At 39.0% G+C, this 21,521-nt stretch overlaps 1 protein-coding gene across 1 annotated transcript in view; it reads left to right on the top strand.

The window, feature by feature from the left end:
* The window catches only part of Ush2a (Usher syndrome 2A (autosomal recessive, mild)), a 640,567-nt gene that overhangs the window by 494,772 nt on the left and 124,274 nt on the right, over positions 1-21,521 (top strand). Inside the window, exons 51-54 of the mRNA XM_013015154.1 lie at positions 1,129-1,333; positions 3,452-3,649; positions 4,950-5,104; positions 8,699-8,897. Of these exons, the coding sequence (XP_012870608.1) occupies positions 1,129-1,333; positions 3,452-3,649; positions 4,950-5,104; positions 8,699-8,897 (757 nt within the window). The remainder of the gene's footprint in view (positions 1-1,128; positions 1,334-3,451; positions 3,650-4,949; positions 5,105-8,698; positions 8,898-21,521) is intronic.

The following is a 21,521-nucleotide window of genomic DNA, read 5'->3' as shown; positions in this document are numbered from 1 at the left end:
CCATTCCTTCTCTTGATGTTTGACACACAGTCCTCAGATCACAAGGAAAAGGGGAGGAGAGGGACATTTTCAGATACCTGGGTACCAGATCTAGAGTACATCCTTTTCTTTACTTTAGTCCTATCTAATGTGGCTCTTCTGATTGCAGATAGGCTTGACTAGCTAATGTTTCCCAGGAGGGTCTTAAAGGAAAAATGTGATTTTTTTTTTTTAGTACATGACCACTCTGTCTACCACATCCATTTTCCTACTTCTAAACATGTTTGAGCTGCCCTGTGTGTGCTGTTTCTCTTCCTATTTCTTCAGATTTCCTGTTGATTTTCTATACTTAAGTTATCCTTTTATTCTCATTTGGGAGGGCTTGTAAGAGGATGTGGAGATAAATATGCATGTTCAATTCACCACGTTTAAACCAAACTCTCACTATATTTTTCATTAGCAGTATTACTTTGACTCCTTGGAGAGAATAGTTTACCAAACAGTTCACATAGAAATTGATTGATAGAGCTTAATAGTGAAAAACATTTGAAATCCAGTTTGATACTTCTAGAAAGCTAAGTCAATTTTTGCCTTATATAAATATTATCTGTAATTTGAGATGATTCAGCCTTTAATTTTCTCAGATTAGACCAGTTGTCAGTAATTATGAAAAAAAGTCCAGCAATTCACCAAAGAAAAGGTTAGTAAATAAATATAAGTAAATATGATGACAACATATGAAAGATATAGATTGTCTAAAAGCAGAAAGTATCATTTCTTATGGGTCCAACTTTTCTAACAACGTAGGAAGTACAGATAACAATGTAGGAAGTACAGATTTCCAAGTATTATGCTCTTCATTTTCTCCAAAATGCCATAAGCATTTTCAAAGTAACAACAACATAAAATAATGAGTATTATTTACTATTTGTAGAGCATTTACAAAGCTTGTTGGATCCAGTACACCTTCCTACTCATAAATTTTACTTGATTTCTCCCCTTTAAGCAGCTGATACTTTCCGGGTATAAGTGACTTGCCCAAATTCACAGTTCAGAATTCACAAAACTAGAATTTTAATCTTAAAAAAATCTGTGTGCTTGCAGTGTAAAATCCTCTTCTTCCTCTTTGCCCGTTCTTACCACTGACAGGAAACAGAAGAGTGTGGGATCCTCTGCCCGGTGTCAATGAAAGCCACAGCATTCTGTGGCCAGTGTGACTTCAACTCTACCAGCCATGTTTGTGCTGTGACAAGAGGACCTCGCAGTTCCCCAGGGAAGACATCATCTGAAGAATTATGTTCATCTGCTGAGGAGACTGTTCATTCTGGAGGTGTAGACACATACTCCTTCACAGGTGACGGAAATCCAGTGGTCTCTCACGGCTGGGCTAGGGAAGGGGAGTGAAAAACCACTGCAGAATGCTGACTAAGTTCATTTTTCCATCATCCTATCTTAACCTGTTATCAGTTAATTCCATCATACTTTAGGACTGGCTAGTTACAACATATTTATAAGTATAATCTGTTTTTGTAGTTAACAAAAATTTTAATTGTTGTGAAGTCTAACTTTAATCAAGGCTGGATCTTACTTGAAATTAAACTTATAGATAGTAAGACATCAGAGACACAGGTTGGTTAACTGATATATTAAGTTAGAATGAATATTCCTTCTAAAACAAAGTTTGAATGCACTCATAATTTGCATTGAGTTCAGAGAATGGAGAATGCTACATTTGCAGGCAGAAAGCAAGACAGATCAATGTCAATTACTGTAAGACCTAGCAGCATTACTCTGAGATGTAGCTGAACTCAAGCCCAGTATTTGCCCAACATGGTCAAGTCTTCTTTGGAACAATAATCTTCATATGTAATTGCAAATAGTACTTTCTAAGCATTCTACTGGATTAGTCCAAAATAATGATTCACAGTATAGGTCCAACTGAGTGAAAAACACTATAAAGTTTTAGATTACATCTTAATAATTCTCATCTCTTATTTTTATTATTTTTGTAATTATTGTATAATGTTTATTATTTGTCCATTTGCATAAGTCCCTACAGAATGTGTTTCTCAGGGTTTTTTGGTTGTTGTTGTTTTATCAGTTGTATTTATGTATTTGTGATTTGTCAGGTAGAGCCAAGTAGAATTTATTTAAGTGACATAATTCAAGAAAGCTATCATTAAATAAATGAAACAATGCTTTATTCTATCACGAATCATCACACTGCCTGACTCCACCAATGGAGTGGAGGAATGAAAACATCCCAGGATACTATGATCAGAGTGAGAAGACTGAAAAAGGAAGAAAGAGTAGAAATAAGGTTGATCAAACGTTTAGTCCCCAGTATTGTGCTAGGTATTTCAAATCCTTAGCTTGGTTATCCACTGAGCAATGATCTAAGTATGATCACTTAGCAGATGAGAAAATTGAGGGTCAGATCTATAAAAGGAGATTGCTGTGGTAAGGAAACAGATTCCCATCATGTTATCCTCAAAAAGAACAGATCTGGAAGACTATACACAGTACAGCACAAATACAGCTTGTAAAGTTGAAAGTCACACCAGCCACAGTTTGCTGCGACTTTATAGATGTTGGACAAAAAAAAAAAAATCCCACAGCCTTCTTCCTATAGGAGGAAGGACAGTTAGAGAGGGAAAGGAAGAAGGAAGGATTTTAAAATTTCCTCTAGGCCAGGTGCTGGTAGCTCATGCCTGTAATCCTGCCTACTCAGGAGACTGAGATCTGAGTATCTTGGTTCAAACCTGTCCAGGAAGGAAAGTCATAAGACTCTTACCTCAAATTGACCACCAGAAAACTGGAAGTGGAGCTTAAAGTGATAGAGCACTAGCCTTGAGTGAAAGAGCTCAGGGAAAGCACCTAGGCCTGAGTTCAAGTCCCACAACTGATTTAAAAAATAGAATAAAATTAAAATTTCTTCTAGACCTATTCAAGACAGATTTTGCTATCTTGCAAATGAAGACTTTCTTTCACCAGCTTGATTGAAAATCTCAATACATACTGAAGAGAAATTACAGATTTGAATACAATAGAGAATAGCTACTTTGAAGGGAATTCGAGCCTTAAGAATTTATTTTTAAATGTTTATAAGATTTTGGTATTGATATTTTGGAGGCAGTACTGGAATTTGAACTCTGAGCATTATGCTTATAAGGCAAAATATTCTACCACTTGAGCCATCCTTCTAGCCTTGTTATTAATATCTTGATAGTAGTTTTAAAAAATACAGAGGGCTGGGAAGGTAGCTCAGTGGTAGAGTGCTTGCCTTGCATGCATGAGGCCCTGGGTTCGATTCCTCTGCACCACATAAGCAGAAAAAGCCGGAAGTGGCACTGTGGCTCAAGTGGTAGAGCACTAGCCTTGAGCTGAAGAGCTGAGGGACAGTGCCAGGCCCCACGACCAACAAAAAAAAAACAAATAAGAAAACTTAATGGTCTATTTTCTACCACTGCAGATGTGAACCTGGAGCCATACACAATATACGAATACAGAATTTCTGCCTGGAACAGCTACGGAAGCGGGTTCAGCAGACCCATTCGTGCCCGCACCAAAGAAGATGTCCCTCAAGGAGTAAGAGCCCCTAGATGGAGCAAAATGGGCGATCTTGAAGATGCAATTGTCCTAAACTGGAAGAAACCCATACAACCAAATGGTATTAAGTTTACTCTCAAAACAGGAACTCATCTGACCTTAAATCGATCATGAAATTGAAATAAGTATAATTTTCATTACCTTGGCATTCATCTAACCACTAGATCAGTATGACTGATAAGGGAAACTACTTTGTGCCAAGTAATTGTTCACATTGTAGTATACTGGGCTCTTCACTCATTCTAATTAAAAGAATAATTAAAACTTCCCTGAAACCACCCTATGTCCCACCCATTATTCTTATTTTTTTAATTATCTAAGTAGTTGTACAAAGGAAGTTTCCATGTATTAGATCAATTTATGAGTTCAATGCATCTTCCATTGTTCTTCCTTTGTTCCCCTTACCTCTTCCATTGTTCCCCTTACCTCTCCCACCCCCATCCATTCCATTTTCACATTTTCACATGTGTACATTAAATATTTGCCCATCCTTCCTCTCTCCATTCATCTGCCTCTAATTTCCTTCACCTCCTCCCAAACAACACATGTCTCAGATTCCTGGTATTCATCTTGTTCAACTATGAATTTTTATTTTTGTTCGGTCGTGGGGCTTGAACTCCAGGCTTGGGCGCTGTCCCTACGCTCTTCAGCTCAAGGTGAGCACTCTACCGCTTAAGCCACAGCACCACTTCCAGTTTTTTCTAGTGGTTTATTGGAGAGAAGGCTTTTATTTTTGCTCAAGGCTCACAGTCTACCACTTGAGCCACAGCTCCACTTCCAACTGGTTAATTGGAGATAAGAGGCTCATGGACTTTCCTATCCTGGCTGGCTTTGAACCTAGATCTTCAGATCTCAGCCTCCTGAGTGAGAGACTTATCCTGGTCTCATAACCCCAGGTGCATCAGCAAATATCTGGCCCTGGGTAAAGCATTCCATTCCGGGAAGAGTCCCACGGACTTTGAACCATAATCCTCAGATCTCAGCCTCCAGAGTAGCTAGGATTACAGGCATGAGCCACTGGTGCCTGGTTGAGTTTGTTGTTTGAAGGAGGTGACACTGGTCTAATAATCCATGCCCCATTGAGTGATACACAAGAAAGACAAAAAAATCATTTCAATGTTGGAAGTAAATGCGCATGATAGTAAAGAGGAAATAAACACAAGTGGATCCAATTACTTAAGTCAGGAACTAGTCTTCTCCATGATAGTACAATTAAGAACCACTTGAGCATGGCAATATAATAACAAATTAAAAGTGAACAATGTAATAATATCTCATTCCTTCAGAGCACTGAGAGATATAAGTTATTTTCAAATAACTTATGATACTCAAATACAGATATTTCTCTCTCTCTCTTTTAGGTCCTATCATATACTATAGCCTTCTCCGAAATGGGATGGAACGCTTTCGGGGAACATCATTGAGTTTCTCTGATACAAAGGGAATTCAACCATTCCAGGAATATTCATACCAGCTAAAGGCTTGCACAGTTGCTGGCTGTACCAGCAGTAGCAAGGTAAGGGAAATGTGTCTGCACTCTGCGATGGGAAGTCTGCTGAAACTTAGGGATAAAGGAAGGAGACAGAGGGCTATGTGAACAACTAGTTATAAAATGGTTTTTGTTTCAATGACAGAGAGCAATGCCCCCTCAAAGAGGTATTAAATATCCCTGTGTTGCCTTACATTGGTACTAATACTTATACCCAATAGGAGTCCTTCTTACAAGGGAAAATTGTCAAACACTGTGTGTGTGTGTGTGTGTGTGTGTGTGTGTGTGTGTGTGTGTGTGTGTGTGTGTTTCCTGTGCATAGTACTGCAGCCTAAACTGAGAGAATGAGTTCTGTCCCTTAGAATATCCCCACCCCTCAGTCATGGGGCTTGAGCTCCGTGCCTGGGCACTGTCCCTGAGCTTTTCTGCTCAAGGCTAGTTCTCTATGACTTTGAGCCACAGTGCTACTTCTGGTTTTCTGGTGGTCAACTGGAGAAAAGAGTCTCATGGCCTTTCCTGCCCTGGCTGTCTTTGAACCATGATCCTCAGATCTCAGCCTCCTGAATAGCTAGGATTACAGGTGTGAGCCCCTTAGCATTTTTACTCAAGGCTGGTGCTCTACCACTTGAGCCAAAAAACCCCCTCTGCACTTCTGCTGCTTCATTGGCACTAACATTCTCATGGTCTTTCTGTGTGGGCTGGCTTTGAACTTTAATCCTCAGATCTCAGCCTCCTGAGTAGCTAGGATTATAGGCATGAGCCACCTGTGACCAGCTCAAATACCAATGTCTTATTAATAAAATTAATAAATAAATAAAACCTGGCACCACTGACAACTTCTCTTTCTCACTCTTCTCCTACCAACTATTTTAGGTCATTGCTATTGTCCCCAGACAACCCTAGGGTGAGGATTTTGAGGCTGATCCCAATGTGGCTGTGTTGAAAAGTAGCAGGACCTTTAAGAGACATTTATTATGAGGGAGTGCACTCATAGGGGGTGAATAGCCTCTTGTTCCTAGCAAGTGAGTTCTCACTCTCATAAGACTCGCTACTTGCAGAGGAAGTAGGACAGAGAGATTCCCTCCTTGTCTCTACTTTATTACACGAGCCCTCTCCCCTCCTCAAAGCAACATGGATCCCTTACTAGATGTGGTCTCCCAATCTAGGCTTTGCAGCTTCCAAAACAATGAACCAAAACTATCAGCTTCTTCTATATAAGTGACTACATCATAGGCACTCTGCTATAGCCACAACAACAGAGAGAGCAATAATGGTGGAAGAGTCCCTAATAAAAATCCTAAAACCATACTTCAGTTGAAAAGAAACTTATCTGCTCTTTTTAATTTTTCTATAGTACCCAGGATTGAACTCAAGAGCTTTTGTGCTTGCTAGGCAAGTATTCTACCTATCATTTTTCAGTTGAAAAGAAATGTATCTGCTCTTTGTAATTTTTTTTACAGCACCCAGGATTGAACTCAGCTTTGTGCTTGCTAGGCAAGCAGTCTACCTAGAGCCACATCCCCAGCCCCCTTGCTTTTTGTGTTTTCAAATAGGATCTCTTGCTAGCTTTTCCTAGGGTGGATTTGGATTACGATCCTCCTCCATCCATCTTTCAGATATCTGCATGACAGACTTAGGCTTCCACACCCAGACCAGTTGTCTGATGATAATAGACCAAAAAAGGCAGAAGAGCTTGGCATAGAAAAAAACATGGCTTCAGGGTTTCTGCAGTGGCTTTGGCCAAAAATAATGAAGACCTAGATTCAAGCTCATGGGGTCAGAATGAAGAATATCACAAAGAAACAGCCAATAGCAGGGGACAAAATCTACAGTACTTGAAAGACAACTGTATGTAGAAAAGCCAGCTACTGGTACCACATACTTGTAGTACCAGCTACTCAGGAGGCTGAGATGTGAGGGCCAGCCTGGGCAGAAAAGTCAATGAGATTCTTAGTCCAATTAACCAGCAAAGGGCCCAAAGTAGAGGTATGTCTCGAGTGGTAGAGTGCCAGCCTTGAACAAAAAAGCCAGGAGGTAGCACCAATCCCTGAAGTTAAGCACCAGTACACGCAAAAGGAAAAAGAAAACAAAAAGAAAGCTGCACACAGAGAATTAAGAGGAAGGAGCCATAATTATTTTCAACCTATGTGGCTTGAATATTTTGAAGATAATAGTGCCTTTTTGAAAACAAATGGAAGTTTTTTTTAAAAAAAAGCAATGTGTTAAGGAATAATCTCAGACTTTTAAAGTTTTTTAAAATAATATTTAGAATAAAGGAGCAGGGAGCAAGATGGTAGAAGTAGATATTCTTTGGCACTTTAAAGATGAATGCCTCTTTAGATGCTAAGTTTTGCTAGAAAGATCTATGCGGGAAGTTGAAATGATAAGTTTAAATATGATTATTAAAGGAGACTCAAAAAAGGGCCCAGCATGGAAAACCTTAGGCAAGAAGTAAATGTAAAAGAAGGAATCTTGTACAAGAAATTAGAAAGAAAGAGAGAGAGAGAAAAAAAGAAACAATTTAGGAGGAAAATAAAGGAAGACCCATTTCTCAGAAGCCAATCCTGTCTGTGAGGGACTCCTGGGAGGGAATCCACACAGATTCCAGCCCTATGGACTCTCTCTACGTGTCTGTGACTACAAGAACAGCATCTTCACACATTTGCAAGAACCAAAGAAAACACTGCCAAACTCACAGGCTATTTTTGCAATTTTGATCAACAGAATCCGCCCTCCCCCAAAACAACTCCAAGCCTAGCCACACACACACACACACACACACCACACACACACACACACACACACACACACGCCAATAAGATAAATGGCAGCCAATTATCTTCACCAAAAGTTAGGGTCCAAACAGTCCTTGAACAATTTCGTGCATTTTGCATAGATATGGCTGATGCCTACCAACTCTCCAAAAGAGAAATAAGGGTAAAAAGTGAAATCAGAGTGAATTCCATGAATAAACAAAGCCAGAAAGTGGCAGTTTTTAATCCAAACCTCTATCTATTTTGACATTATTGACTCTATCACTGGTTGGTTTTGCCTTTGCTGGCTTCTTACTTGGTACTTTTTCTTTCGAGAACATCCCCGCAAACACTATAAAATCATCTCATCTCAGGTGTCAGAAGAGGAAAGAGGATATAGGAAAAGATGTCCATTTATACTGTTCAAAGCATATTATATGCAAGCAAGTTCAGATGTAGTTTTTGCTCCATATTTACTGGTGCTTAAAGTGTACAAAATCAGGCTGTTAAAATGCAAAGACACTGATAGGCCATATGGAAGAGAGTTATCAGGAGTTCTCTAGGAAGACAGTCTGCCAGCCAGATTTTACTTGTTTAAACTGAGGGCTGCACTCTGCCGTCAAAATTGTTGTTGAACCTGTTGTGATAAATGGTAGTCAGAGACTTATGGAATGTATTCAAGGTCAGATTTCATTGTTTAAATAGGCTGGGAGGGAAAAGAATAAAAATAGGGGATTGTTTCTCCAAGCCCTTGCTAATGATATGCCAGGCCAGACAACAACATTTTAAAACAAAAGTGACACCCTCATTGATCAGGATACCTAGTGTACGATTACAATAAATTGCTGTTTAATTCCTGTGTTTGCAGGTAGTTGCAGGTACTACCCAAGGCATTCCTGAGAGGGTCATGCCGCCAAGTATCACAGCCTCCAGTGCAGAGACTTTGCATCTGAGCTGGAGGGTCCCCGTGCGGCCCAATGGTGTCATTAAAGAGTACCAGCTCCGGCAGGCCGGGAGAGGCCTCATCTACACTGACGCCACTGACAGGAGGCAGCATACGGTCACAGGTGAAAAAACTCGCAACCTACCAGAGAAGGCTGTCACTGTGGCTGGGGGGGGGCAGAGCCTCCCACGGGTGTGTGTTTGATATATGAGGTCACTTCGAAAGGACATGTTCCCTTGACATATGGTCAGGTCCCCACTTATCCATGCTAATAGAAGAGTCCACACTGGCAGCAATAAGCCACAACAGCAGATAACTTCAGAAATAATTTATATTTGGCTTTGATATGCATTATGTGTGGGAATTTTTTTTGGTTGCATCAGTAGTAAGTCCGTTGTTTTTTTTTTTTTTTCCAAACAAACAGTATGAAGTCTTTTTCATTCCCAAGGATATACCCTAGAGAATGGGACTTAGGACAGCCCAAATGGACTGGAAGGTAGCTAACAGGCTAGCATTTGTCTAGTCACTGGAGAATCAACACACAGACCTGGCGAATGGGTTGTGACTGTTATTGTTAGCCATAATTAATAGTCATTGTGCTATTTTTATTATGTATTTGGACATTGTCCATTATAATTAGCCTTAAAGCTATAGTAAAAGGACAGTGTGAGCTTAAGTAATTGTTCATCATGATTACAAATTTTAAAAGCTAACATATTTGATGGCTATTTCTTGAAATAAGATGCATTTCCTGACTGAACCAGTCTGCAGCAGCTTCTCTGTTATACCACACTGTCTTGCTTGTTTGTGAGCATAGAGTTGGAACTCTGATATTTTAGTGCTCATTTTTTGCCATGGTATTTCTCCCCAGATTCAAATGCCAGCTGCGAGAAAAGAAAACTGGTCAACCTTGTTCCATGCTGTACTTCTTACATGTAGAAAAATCCTTAACAAAATGTTTAGGAAGTAAATGAGTTTGTCTCAAATAACTCTTACAAGTACTTACTATTCACTATCTAGTTCAGATTTTTTTTTTTGGCCAGTCCTGGGGCTTGAACTCAGGGCCTGGGCACTGTCTCTGAGCTACTTTTGCTCAAGGCTAGTGCTCTACCACTTGAGCCACAGCCCCACTTCTGGCTTTTACTGTTTAAGTGGTACTGAGGAATCAAACCCAGGGTTTCATGTGTACTAGGTAAGCACTCTACAACTAAGCCACATTCCCCAGGCCTATCTAGTTCAGTTCACATCATGAACCACAGACAACATGTTCTAAACTTACAGACCTCCTGAATGAATGACAACCTCCTTTTAGACCTTGCAGGATGTGTTAATAATACTAATAACTAAACCTACTAGGAAGTTCAGAAAGACCTAGAAAAAAATGTGCCTATTTTTTGTTTGTTTGTTTAAGAAGATTCAATCAACAATACACAGGTGGCTCAGGATGATTTTTTTCTTAAATTCTGTAATTTTTCTGACAGGGAAACAAACATTCACTGACTTACTCTCCAATGGTTTTGCAAATGTGCCACCAGCCTGACGGTATGCACATTTGCATATCGTCTCCTTGTGTTCCTTTGTCAGAGTCCTAAGTGACCAGAGACAATGGAAATGGGAAAATGCTTGACAAATGATCAAATGATCCAACTGGTTTCTCACTTTTTACCTCAATAGAAGTAAAAATAATCCCAAGTGAATAGCAAAATCTTACCTAGCTTACCTTTACGTAGTGCTGTATCACTCTTTTTCTGTCACATCTGACACTCTGCCACGTGAGCCATGCCTTCCATTCTGGCTTTTCACTGCTTAATTGGAAATAAAAGTCTTCTGCCCAGGCTGGTGTCTAACCTCTATCCTCAGAGCTCAGCCTTCTGTGTAGCTAAAATTGCAGGCAAAAACCAGTTCAAACATTTGTTAAAGTGTGACATTCCCTAACGCCTGCAAATCAAAATTAGCTCTAGAATTTCTTAGCACTTTCTGTAACTCTACCAACTCCAAGTACTCAGACTCCCGAGGACCTAAGATGCTTTATTATTCTTATATATATAGTTATTGTAAAGATACTGTACAGAGGGGTTACAGTTACATGAGCAAGGTAATGAGTCTATTTCCTATGGAGCATTGTTAGACCCTCCTTTAATTTTCCTTACCATCTCTTTCCTCCCTACCTCCCCAACTCCTTCCTCCCCTCTCCCACCCCCTCCCACTCCCACCCTTCTCCTTATAAAGTTGTAAAGTTCGTTTTCAACATACTGTCTTGTACATCTCATTGTTACTATGTGATTTTTTCTTGTTTCTTTGTATGTTCTTCCCCCATGGTACAACCCCTGTGGTCATTGTGTTTGATTCTGGTGTCCTGCATCTTGTATATACATTTTTCTAATTTGGAGAGGGGAAGGGAAATAACAAAATGCTGAAATAAGGATACAGGATGGTCCGTTGTAGCAATGTACAAGACAGTATGCTTTATTATTCTTCTTTATTGTTATACATTTTTATTGTAAAAATACTGTACAGAGGGATTACAGTTACATGAGTAAGGTAATGAGTACTTTTCCTATCAAGCATTGTTGCCTCCTCCTTTGTTTTTCCCTTCCCATCCCTCCCTTCCCCACCTCCGTAATTACTCCCCCCACCCCTAAAGTTGTAAAGTTCGATTTCAACATAGTGTCATGTACAGCTCATTGTTACAAGGGGTCAACCTGTATCCCTATTTAAGCATTTTGTTTTAAGAACCATTTGCAGTTTAATTCACTTGATTCCCACCATGCCCTCCCAAATGAAGGATGGCCTAATTAATACATTGAAAGACGAATGATTAGATGTAGTGGTATATGCCTGTAAGCCCAACTATTCAGAAACTAGACTTGAAAGATTGCATTTGGGGGTCAGGCAGGGTCAAAAATGTAACTCAAAGTCAGACCTCCATCTGAACCAACAAATAGGGTGTGGTGGTTTGTATTGTAATCCCAGCTGTGTTGGAGTCATAGGGAGGAGGATCATGGTCCAAGACCAGCAAAAAATGTAATACTCTAAATAAAGAAAAAAAAAAGTAAAGGACAAAAAGGTCTGGGGTCATGGCTCAAGTGGCAGAATACCCACTTAGTGAGCACAAAGCCCTGAATTCAAACTCTAGTACTGCTAAATAAGAAGGGAAAGGAGGAAGAAGAAGAAAAAGATGAAGAAGAAATGAAAAGAAGAAAGTAAGCAAAGAAAACTGAACCACGTAGGATGCCCATGGTATTTATTGCCTCCTCTAAAGAAATTTGAATACTGTTAAGCTATAATTACAGTAATAGTCCACTGAGAGCACTAAGAAAAAATATCACTGTTTTGAACATGCTCTAGGCAGCCAGGAAGATGGACAAGTAAAGATTACTCTGTGAATATGATATCTTGGATGCTGCAATGGCAGGCTACGCAGGACACAGTGGTGGGAATCTGAAGAATGGTTTAAAGGAAACAATAGAGTTTGTTCTAACACTGGAGTTCTGAAACCTGAGCTAAGACACATGAAGATTTTGTGTTAGTAAAGATTCCACAATCAGCAGATCCAAGGCTCAAAAACATGTTTCATCTGGACTCTGGTTAATTAGATAGCACTGGCCTTAAATTATCTATGCACTGGATTGCAGTTTTTACAAACCAGCCTTTATATGCTGGCAGACCAAATTCAATTATAATGTTCAAAACCACAAGATTGATCACCTCATTAATTATAAAATAATTGCAAATTTTTTCTTTACATTCCTTCACTATCCCCGTCCCTTCCTTTCATTGTCATTTTTAATCAATATGTTCATGTCAGAGAGGAATTTACTTAGACACACACACACACACACACACACACACACACACACACACACACACACGGATATCATCAACTCTTTCATTGGCATAAGCATTTGAAGATTTTTCTCCATACTTTTACATTTCATAAAAACATAAAGTGGAAAGAAAAAAAATCCGTTTGAAGCTATTTGATCATTCCCAGTGTTCTGTTTCACATACATTTAGAGAATCGTTCACTTGTATAATACAACCCTAAACAGAGATTTCTTGTCTTCCTCATTTCTTTTCTTCCTCCTTTCTTTTCTTTTTAGCTGTGCCTCATTGAGCTCAGCTTTACCAAGTCACGGCTTCCCATCCACAGTTCCTCTGGGACAAGAATGGTGCTAGGCATGAGATTATCTAAATCCTTAATCTATATAATGTTACACATTTTATCTGCCAGGGAAAATTCAGTTCCATGGTTAGCTGACTGACTAAGTACACGCCGGAAGTATTTTACGATGTGAACGACTCTTTTTATTGAGTTCATGGAATGAAGTAAAATAATCAAATTTATTTCCCATTCCATCTCCGATGTTTGATGAAAGAGCTGCCTGAAAAACCCCTCTAGGATAAATGTTTTGATTTTCTCATCATTTCCAAAACCTTGGCATTCCCTAAGCAACAGCACACTAATGAAGCTGTAGCCCGTGGTCCTCCCAGAGCCTGAAAAATTCTAGGTCCAGAGGATGACAGCAGGGAAAGCCAGCACCTTGCTTCAGCCCCATTGTCTTCATGCTTATTTTTAATTACCTCCAAGCTTTAGAAACATGATCCCTAAATGCTTTGTGGGAATAGTGGCTGAATGCACTCCTCATGAGAAATCCATAAATTGCTTATAATCCTCTCAAGATGTTTTTTTAAAAAAAAAAAAAGCATTAAGTAATTGGAGACAGGAAGTCCTCAGTTAATTATTTAGAGGTGTTATCAATGCTTTAAGTAAACTGAAGCGTTTTCCCTATCTCACTGAGCCCCGTCCCCTTGGGGACAGGAAGAACAGCAGCCATCATCTTCTCCTATTCGCTAATGCAAACAACGCTCGACAGCTTGTCAATAAAAGACCTTTTCGTATCATTTATTACTAAACACATCCTCCCACCCGGATAGAACAATCTGGATGTCAGCTCTGGCATTGTTTTGCTTTGGGTCCCCATGACTTGATACCCCAGCCTTCTAATGTGAGCTTAAGGGGATGGAAGAAATGTAAAAGGATTAACTAAATTATTAAATCCACCGAGAAAATAACAGAATCCATCATGTCCTGTTTCGCAGCAAGCATGAGAAGGGCCTGGGTTTCTCTATCCCCAGGGAACCGTGTTTCCAAAATGATTAACCAAAAGTTGGTCTTCGGTGCATTTGACTCAGAAGATGCGCCCATTAAAATAGCAAAGAGAGACAATTCACCTTCCTTTCCATTCTCATAGAAGTTTGGAAAACGTTTTGTGCTAAATAACATAAACCCTCACAATACTGAGTGTAGGTAGCAGAAAGTGTAATGTTAATCTTGCAGTGAAACACAGCACTTAGAAGAACATGGCAACAATGCAATAATATGGGAATTCCTTATAACAGAGATTTAGTTAGTTTCCAGTACTAACATTTGAACTTAGAGCCTCAAGCTTTCTTGGTCTACTTGCTCAGTTGGTAAGCTATCACTTGAGCCAAGACTCCAAATTCAACCTTTTGCTGATTGGAGGTTAAATCTTGAAGCTGTTTCTCCCTAGGCTGGCTTTGAACAGCCATCCTCTGAAAGGCCTCCTGAATAACAGGCATTGCAGGCATTAGCCACCATAGTGAGCCCTAGGATTTTACTTTTTGGTAACTGTACTTTGTGCTTCTATAGTCTATTATTAATAGATATTATTATAATAATATCTACTATAATATCTTGTCTGTTCCTGTGATGATAAATAAATTTCCTTTAAAGCAGAGAAAATAGTTTATTTTTCTTAACAGTATCTAAGTGATTATAGCTCAGTAAGTTGTTGGGGGTTTTTAAAGAACAGTTAAAGACATCTAAATCTTAGACAGGACCACTTATATAGCTGACAAGAACACCATTGCCAAGGGAAAATTCAGGTGCCCTTTTTCAGAACGATTAAGAATGAAGGGATGGGAAGCGGAAACAAAGGAGGAGGCTACAATGCTTGATAAGAAATGTACTCATTATCTTGCCCATGTAATTGTAACCCCTCAGTACAGTATTTTCACAATAAAAAAAAAGAATGTCAGGATGGTAAAACCAGAGCACAGGACCTTAGCCTGCACAGAGTAATTGCAAACCTCTGAAGCTGTCCTCTGGCAATCAGGAGTTCTTGGCAATCTATTGCTTTAACTAAAACAGAGAGGAAGAAAACTCAGGTGGTATTCATATGCTCCAAACAGCACCAGGAATGTTTTCTGTAGTTGTAGGTAGTGCTCTGGATTGCATTCCCTTTCTTCCATCTAATGACTGACCACCAAACCCTGGACTGAGAAATCAGATATGATAATTGACTTTATTTTCATTTTCCCAAACCTGGAGAAAACTAACTCTATGTCTGGCTATTTGAAAAAAATTTAATATATATATATATATATATATATAAAACATAGCACCAACTATTCATCTTCCTTTGTTCTAAACCTGCTACTAATGGGAATAATACTACAGTAAAAACTAATAATCAACAGCTACCTAGATACTACTATTTTAAGAAATGAAAACATTTGCCCTGAAATTCCAGATACCGGTTGTAGCCAGCCCCATTTCTCAGTGATATATGTGCGCATTTGAACACTGTCATAATTTGCTGTCACTGGTTTTGATTTTAGAGATGAAAGAAAGCTCTGCCTGAAGATGCAGAGCAGATCCTCCTTCTGCCACAAGAATGAATTATAAGGAAGAAAGCAATTTATTAAAATATTGCTACTACAGTCAAATGCCAGAACTTTCCTTAGTGACTATCTGAAGGATAGTTGTAACACTGCTCTGTATTTGGAGACTATCAAAGAAATATCTCATTTAAGAAGTGCCTCTTAGCCAGACACAGGCAAATCATGTCTAAAATTCCAGCTATTCAGGAGGCTGAGATATGAAAATCCTGGTTCAAAACCAGTCCAGGCAGAAAAGCCCATGAGATGCTTATCTCCAATAAAGCACCAAAAAAGCCATCATTGGAGTTGTGGCTCAGGTAGTAGAGCATGAGCCTTGATGAAAAAGCTAGAAGATAACACCCAGGCTTTGAGTTCAAGCCCTAGTACCAAGATACTAACATCCCCCCCCCAAAAAATGGATCTTGAGATGGATCTACACTCTATGAAGGAGAGGAGCCCAAGCTATGGCTAGAGTGTCACATGAAATATAGAATTAATGATACAAATCAGCTTGGAACAAGTAATCCAAACAGAAAGCAATGACATTATCTCACTGGTTCTTATGATATGGGACACTTCTTCTTGACATATCTGGCTCACAGGATATGTGAACCGAAGTCATAAAGCACCAATAGAGGAAATGGCTGTTCATGGAAGGACTCAATAGAATGGGCTGAATAGAATCAGATATCTCTGGGAATGGATGGTCCCATCCAAAAGCTGAGGACTATACTTAGCATGGCAACTACAGAAATAGTTTTTAGCCAGATGATATAATATCATGCCATAAATTAAGATGTATCACAGATTTCTCTGAAGCAATTCCACGATGCCTTTGTGTGTCAGCTTTGAGAATCTAGATTGTCACTTGTAATCAGGTAAGTTACAGCAGATACCAGTCCTTGCTCTGTACATCACAGACAAGATTGCCAGTGGGTGCTACAAGTTTCTGGTAATATCCGTGAGAAAAGATGCTCTGAAGGGCACTAATTAGTGAGGTCAAGGACAAGTAAGGGCCAAAGATAATGTCAATATTACAGCAGAGGACGTAAAAAACAACTTTGTGAAGTAACTGGGACCTCTCATAGTAGAACTGATCACTAACCAGGCCTATCAAAGAACTCAGGGAGCTGGTGCTAGTGGCTCACGCCTGTAATCCTAGCTACTACAGAGGCTGAGATCTGAGGAGCACAGATGAGATTCTTATCTCCAAGAAACCACAAGAAAACCAGAAGTGGTAGAGCACTAGCTTTGAGCTGAATTGCTGAAGGACAGTGCCTAGGCCAAGAATTCAAGCCCTATGACCAAAAAAAAAAAAAAGAATAAAAAGAATGTCCAAAGAATTCAAGGGGTTACACTGTTTTAATTGTCACATAAAATCTGAATACTATATGATATTTCAAATATATGTACATATTGTAAGACTTTCAAGTGAAGGTAAACAGATGTCTCCTCAAATAGTTATCATTGTATTGTAAAAATTTACCAAATCCTTCTGTGTTTGTGTGTGTGTGTGTATACGCACACACACACACAAGCTTATGGCTCTGTCTCTGGCTTTGCTCAAGGCTATTGCTCAACCAGGTAAGTCGCATCTCCACTTCTGACTTTTTGGTGGTTAATTAGAGATAAAAAAAATCTCAGGGACATTTCCTGCCTAGGACATTTCCTACCATCTTCAAATATGAGGCTTTTGAGTTGAGTTGATAGGATTTCAAGGATGAGTCACTGGCACCTGGCTCGCTTTTTTGAAATATACAGGACATTACATTTTCTGTAGTCACCTTACTATATAGGAATATAGCAAAAACTCTAACTTAGTCCCCAGTGACAAACCTCTTAAATTTCATGTCCTTTAGGACTTCATTGTATTTTTTTAAAATAACATGATGGGGTAGAATCATTGACTGAATGCTTTGAAATAGCACTTGCTGTCTGAAATTATAATGGACAAAGTGCCTTTTGCTGGCAATTTATCTGGAGATTAAAAATTAGAAGCAAGCTGTTCTTCATAGAGTGCATGAAATGTAACTTATACAGTCATGGGTTGCGTTTGCCAAATCATATTTTTATGAACCATAGGCAGACTTTTTCCTCATGCCTTTTTAACACACATTTACTCTTGAAGTGTAATTGTAATGTGTTTGGTTATATTATGCTTCTTTCCTTTAAAAGAGAACATGATTCCCTGTAGGGAAATTCAGGTAATTTGCAGCCACAGTTATCTTCACTGTACTGAAATGTTAAATGCTTGGCTCTTCTCCACGCGTTTGCCTTTCTCTACCCTACAACTGCTATTTCCTACTTGTCTAATTCGATCCTGAGCCCTTGAATGATGTTTTCTTTTCTCCTTTTACTCTTCGACTTCAGGATTAAGTTACAGTCAGAATGGTTCCTTTGAGACATCACTTTATTTCCCTCTTCTCATCCTGATCAATTCATGAGTAGTTTCCAATTGGGGTGCCCTTTTCACTGCCTGTTGCTAATAGTTCATAGATATCTCATTTTAAGGACTACCAATAGGGGCTTACTTAAAAACGACAGCATATTCCAGTTGAAATGTGTGGATCTTATTGAGTTTTACAGAGTCGTCTATATGAAAGGTCATTCGGTCCATGTAAATCTTCCCCGCCTGATAGCAGCTGCTTGCTTTGCTGGAAGATTATTGAAACCCAGCCTATTGGTGATCTGATACTCATATGAGAAATATAAGAGTTTGGGCTGGGAAGGTGGCTCAGTGGTAGAGTAGTCCCCTAACATGCATGAAGCTCTGGGTTCGATTCCTCAACACCCCAGAAAAAGCAGGAAATAGCACTGTGGCTCAAGTTGTAGAGGGCTAGTCTTGTGTAAAAAAAGCTCGGGGACAGCCCCCCCAGGCCCTAAGTTCAAGTCCCAGGACTGGCAAAAAAGAAAAAAAGAAAAATATAAGAGCTAAACATGTAGACAAATAAAATAAGGGATTTAAATGCTGTTTTCCATAAGGTTAATCTGTAACCTAGTTTAAACAGTGTACACTATTATGCCCCTCATTTACAGATATAAATATTGAGGCACTTGAAGGCCAGAAAACTTGCCTGTGGCTATAGTTAATAAGTAGGTAATGACTAGAGGGCAAGCTGGCTAACTTTGAGATTCAGGTCTTCTAACAGCTCTGTGCTACTACTACGGTATTAGAACATGTTACTTGCAATAATGTTCAAAGCAAAATATTCAAATATATATTACACTTGGATTTGTATCTGTGTCTTACTAGAACTTTCGTTGGGCTTTGAGCTACTGATGGTATCACATATTATTCAGCTAGGCAGTTGGACCCAATTATTCTGGGTCACCTTTTTTACTCCAGCAGCACCAGTTTCAGTCCAGGTCTTGTACCTGACTTATCTGTGTGATCATACACAATTATCCCCAAACTCTCTGTAATCTCTTATATGAAAAAGGACTACATGCATCAGGCAGTGGTGTGGGCGTTCATTGATTGTGTTCCTGTCTGTGGAACAAAGCCTGCTAATGTTAGGCACTCAATAAACTTAGCTAGAGGTAACTTATGTGACTTTGTAACTAACTCCTTTGAAAATAAATGTAACTCTCATAAAGTACATTTAACATGTACAGTACAATGAAAAGAGAAGTAAAAGAAAAAATAGAGCAACCACCAAAAGCAACCTTGAGTTTTATTTTCTCTTTGTTCTTTATAGTTTTTGTATTGACTTCATGTTTGAACTAAGCCTATCAAAGTATTTCTTTCATTGGAAATGCAGCTACAACCATACTTACAGTATACAACTAAATATACTGTATAATTAAGTACAGCTATAAAATTGCAGTATGCAATTCATATTTGTCCATTAAAATACTATTTAAGCCAGGTGCCAGTGTCTCATGCCTATAATCCTGGCTACTCAGGAGGCTGAGATCTGAAGATCATGGCTCAAAGCCAGCTTGGGCAGAAAAAGCCCAACTAATTAGTCTCCAACTGACCAGCAAAAATCTAGAAGTGGAGATTGGCTCAAATGGTAGAATGTTAGCCCTGAGCTAAGATACTAAGGAAGATTGTGAGGCCTGAGTTCAAGCCCATACTGGCATGCACGTGCGCGTGTACACACACATACACACATCACACACATCACACACACACATTTGTAACACTTTCTTTTTTAAGCAGTCTACTTAAAAAACAGACATTTCTGACCGGTGAAAGTAAAAAGATAAACAGCTGTTGACGTTAATCTCCCAAATGATGTTTCCAGGGTACATGTTCTTTTCCTGAGCTCTGTGCCATTCTAAAGCTCTGTATGCTGAAAATGGAACTCTTGACTCTTCAAGCAAAATTTCGAATCCTCCATCTAAGTTTCCATTGATTGAATAATATCACATTTTCAATTCAAAGCTGCCAACAGAGAAGAAGAATGTATCTCCCATCCTTTTCCCCCCGTTCAGCATCTAGCCTCCTCTCTTTTTCTCACTTGCTCATTTGCTCTATTTTAACACAAAGCTCCTGCAAATAGCACAAGACCTTTGTTATACTTTCTGAATTTTGAGACCATCATATTCTGTTACTTTATGTTTTATTAGCATGTGTGTATATATATATATATATATCATTGAGGTGCCATGTGATATTTTAATACATATCTATCATATGTATCGATCAAATTCAGGTTGTTTTATCCCTCTTACTCCTATCACCTACTCAACCTCTAGTAATCCCAACAACTTTTGTCTTAACCTCCATGTAAGAGAATAAACATACAGTACTTCTCTTTCTATGCCTGGGTTATTTACCATATTGACATAGCATTATATCCTAGGTTCTATCCATCCCTTTCCAGCAAATAACAGGATTTGGGTTCTTCTTTATAGCTAAAAAACATTTTAAGTATCCATTCACTTATCAATGGACACTAAGGTTGATTTCATATCTTGACTATCATGAATAGTGTTTCTATAAACACACAAGCACAGATATCTCTACAGACACACACACACACACAAATAGCTGGACACTATGGTACATCAATTTGATTTTAGGTTTTTTATTTTTTATTTTTTTATTGTGAAAATACTGTACAGAGGGGTTACAATTACATGGGCAAGATAGTGAGTACATTTCTTATCAAGCATTGTTGCCTCCTTTGTTTCCTCTTCCCATACCTTCTCATCTTCCTCCCACCCCCACCCTCCTTCCCCTTCCCCCTCCCTCCACCCCCCATCCCCACCCCCAGCCAAAGTTGTAAAGTTCATTTTTCAACATAATGTCTTGTACATCTCATTGTTGCAATGGGTCTACCTGTATCCCTATTTGAACAATTTGTTTTTTCCCTTCCCCTCCACAAAGTATATCAACATCAAATACAGTGAAAATAGGGGTTATATCCTGGGGGAGGGACATACAAAGCAACAAAGAAATAATCTTATAACTGTGTTACAAACAATGGCAAGAAAGTAAAAACATTTGAATCTTTATCTTGGGGTTCATTTCGCCTAACATCAACTTATCTGACAATTTCTGCTTGTCTCAGACATATACTAGTAATTGCAAATAAGGGAAACCATGGAATCTATGTTTCTTTGGGCCTAGCTTACTTCAATTAATATAATTTTTTCCAAGTTTTTCCATTTCCTAACAAATGGGGCAATGTCATTCTTTCTGATGGAGGCATAGAATTCCATTGTGTATATATACCACATTTTCTTGATCCATTCATCTACTGAGGGGCATCTGGGTTGCTTCCATATCTTAGCTAAAGTAAATAATGCTGCAATAAACATAGTTGTGCTGGTAGCTTAGTGTGGTCTTGTTTGTGAACATTTGGGTAAATGCCCAAAAGTGGGATTGCTAGGTCATAGGGGAGCTCTATGTGGAGTCTTTTGAGGAACCTCCATACTACTTTCCAAAGTGGTTGAACAAGTTTACACTACCACCAACAATGCAGTAAGGTTCCCTTCTGTCCACATCCCCTCCAGCATCTGTTGTTATTAGAGTTCTTGATTATAGGCATTCTAACTGGGGTGAGGTGGTATCTTAATGTTGTTTTGATTTGCATTTCTTTTATGGCTA

This window comes from Dipodomys ordii, unplaced genomic scaffold (assembly GCF_000151885.1).
Source record: "Dipodomys ordii isolate 6190 unplaced genomic scaffold, Dord_2.0 Scaffold26, whole genome shotgun sequence".
NCBI lineage: Eukaryota > Metazoa > Chordata > Mammalia > Rodentia > Heteromyidae > Dipodomys > Dipodomys ordii.
The sequence above is the reverse complement of the archived record's forward strand: the minus strand, read 5'-3'. Positions and strand labels throughout refer to the sequence as shown.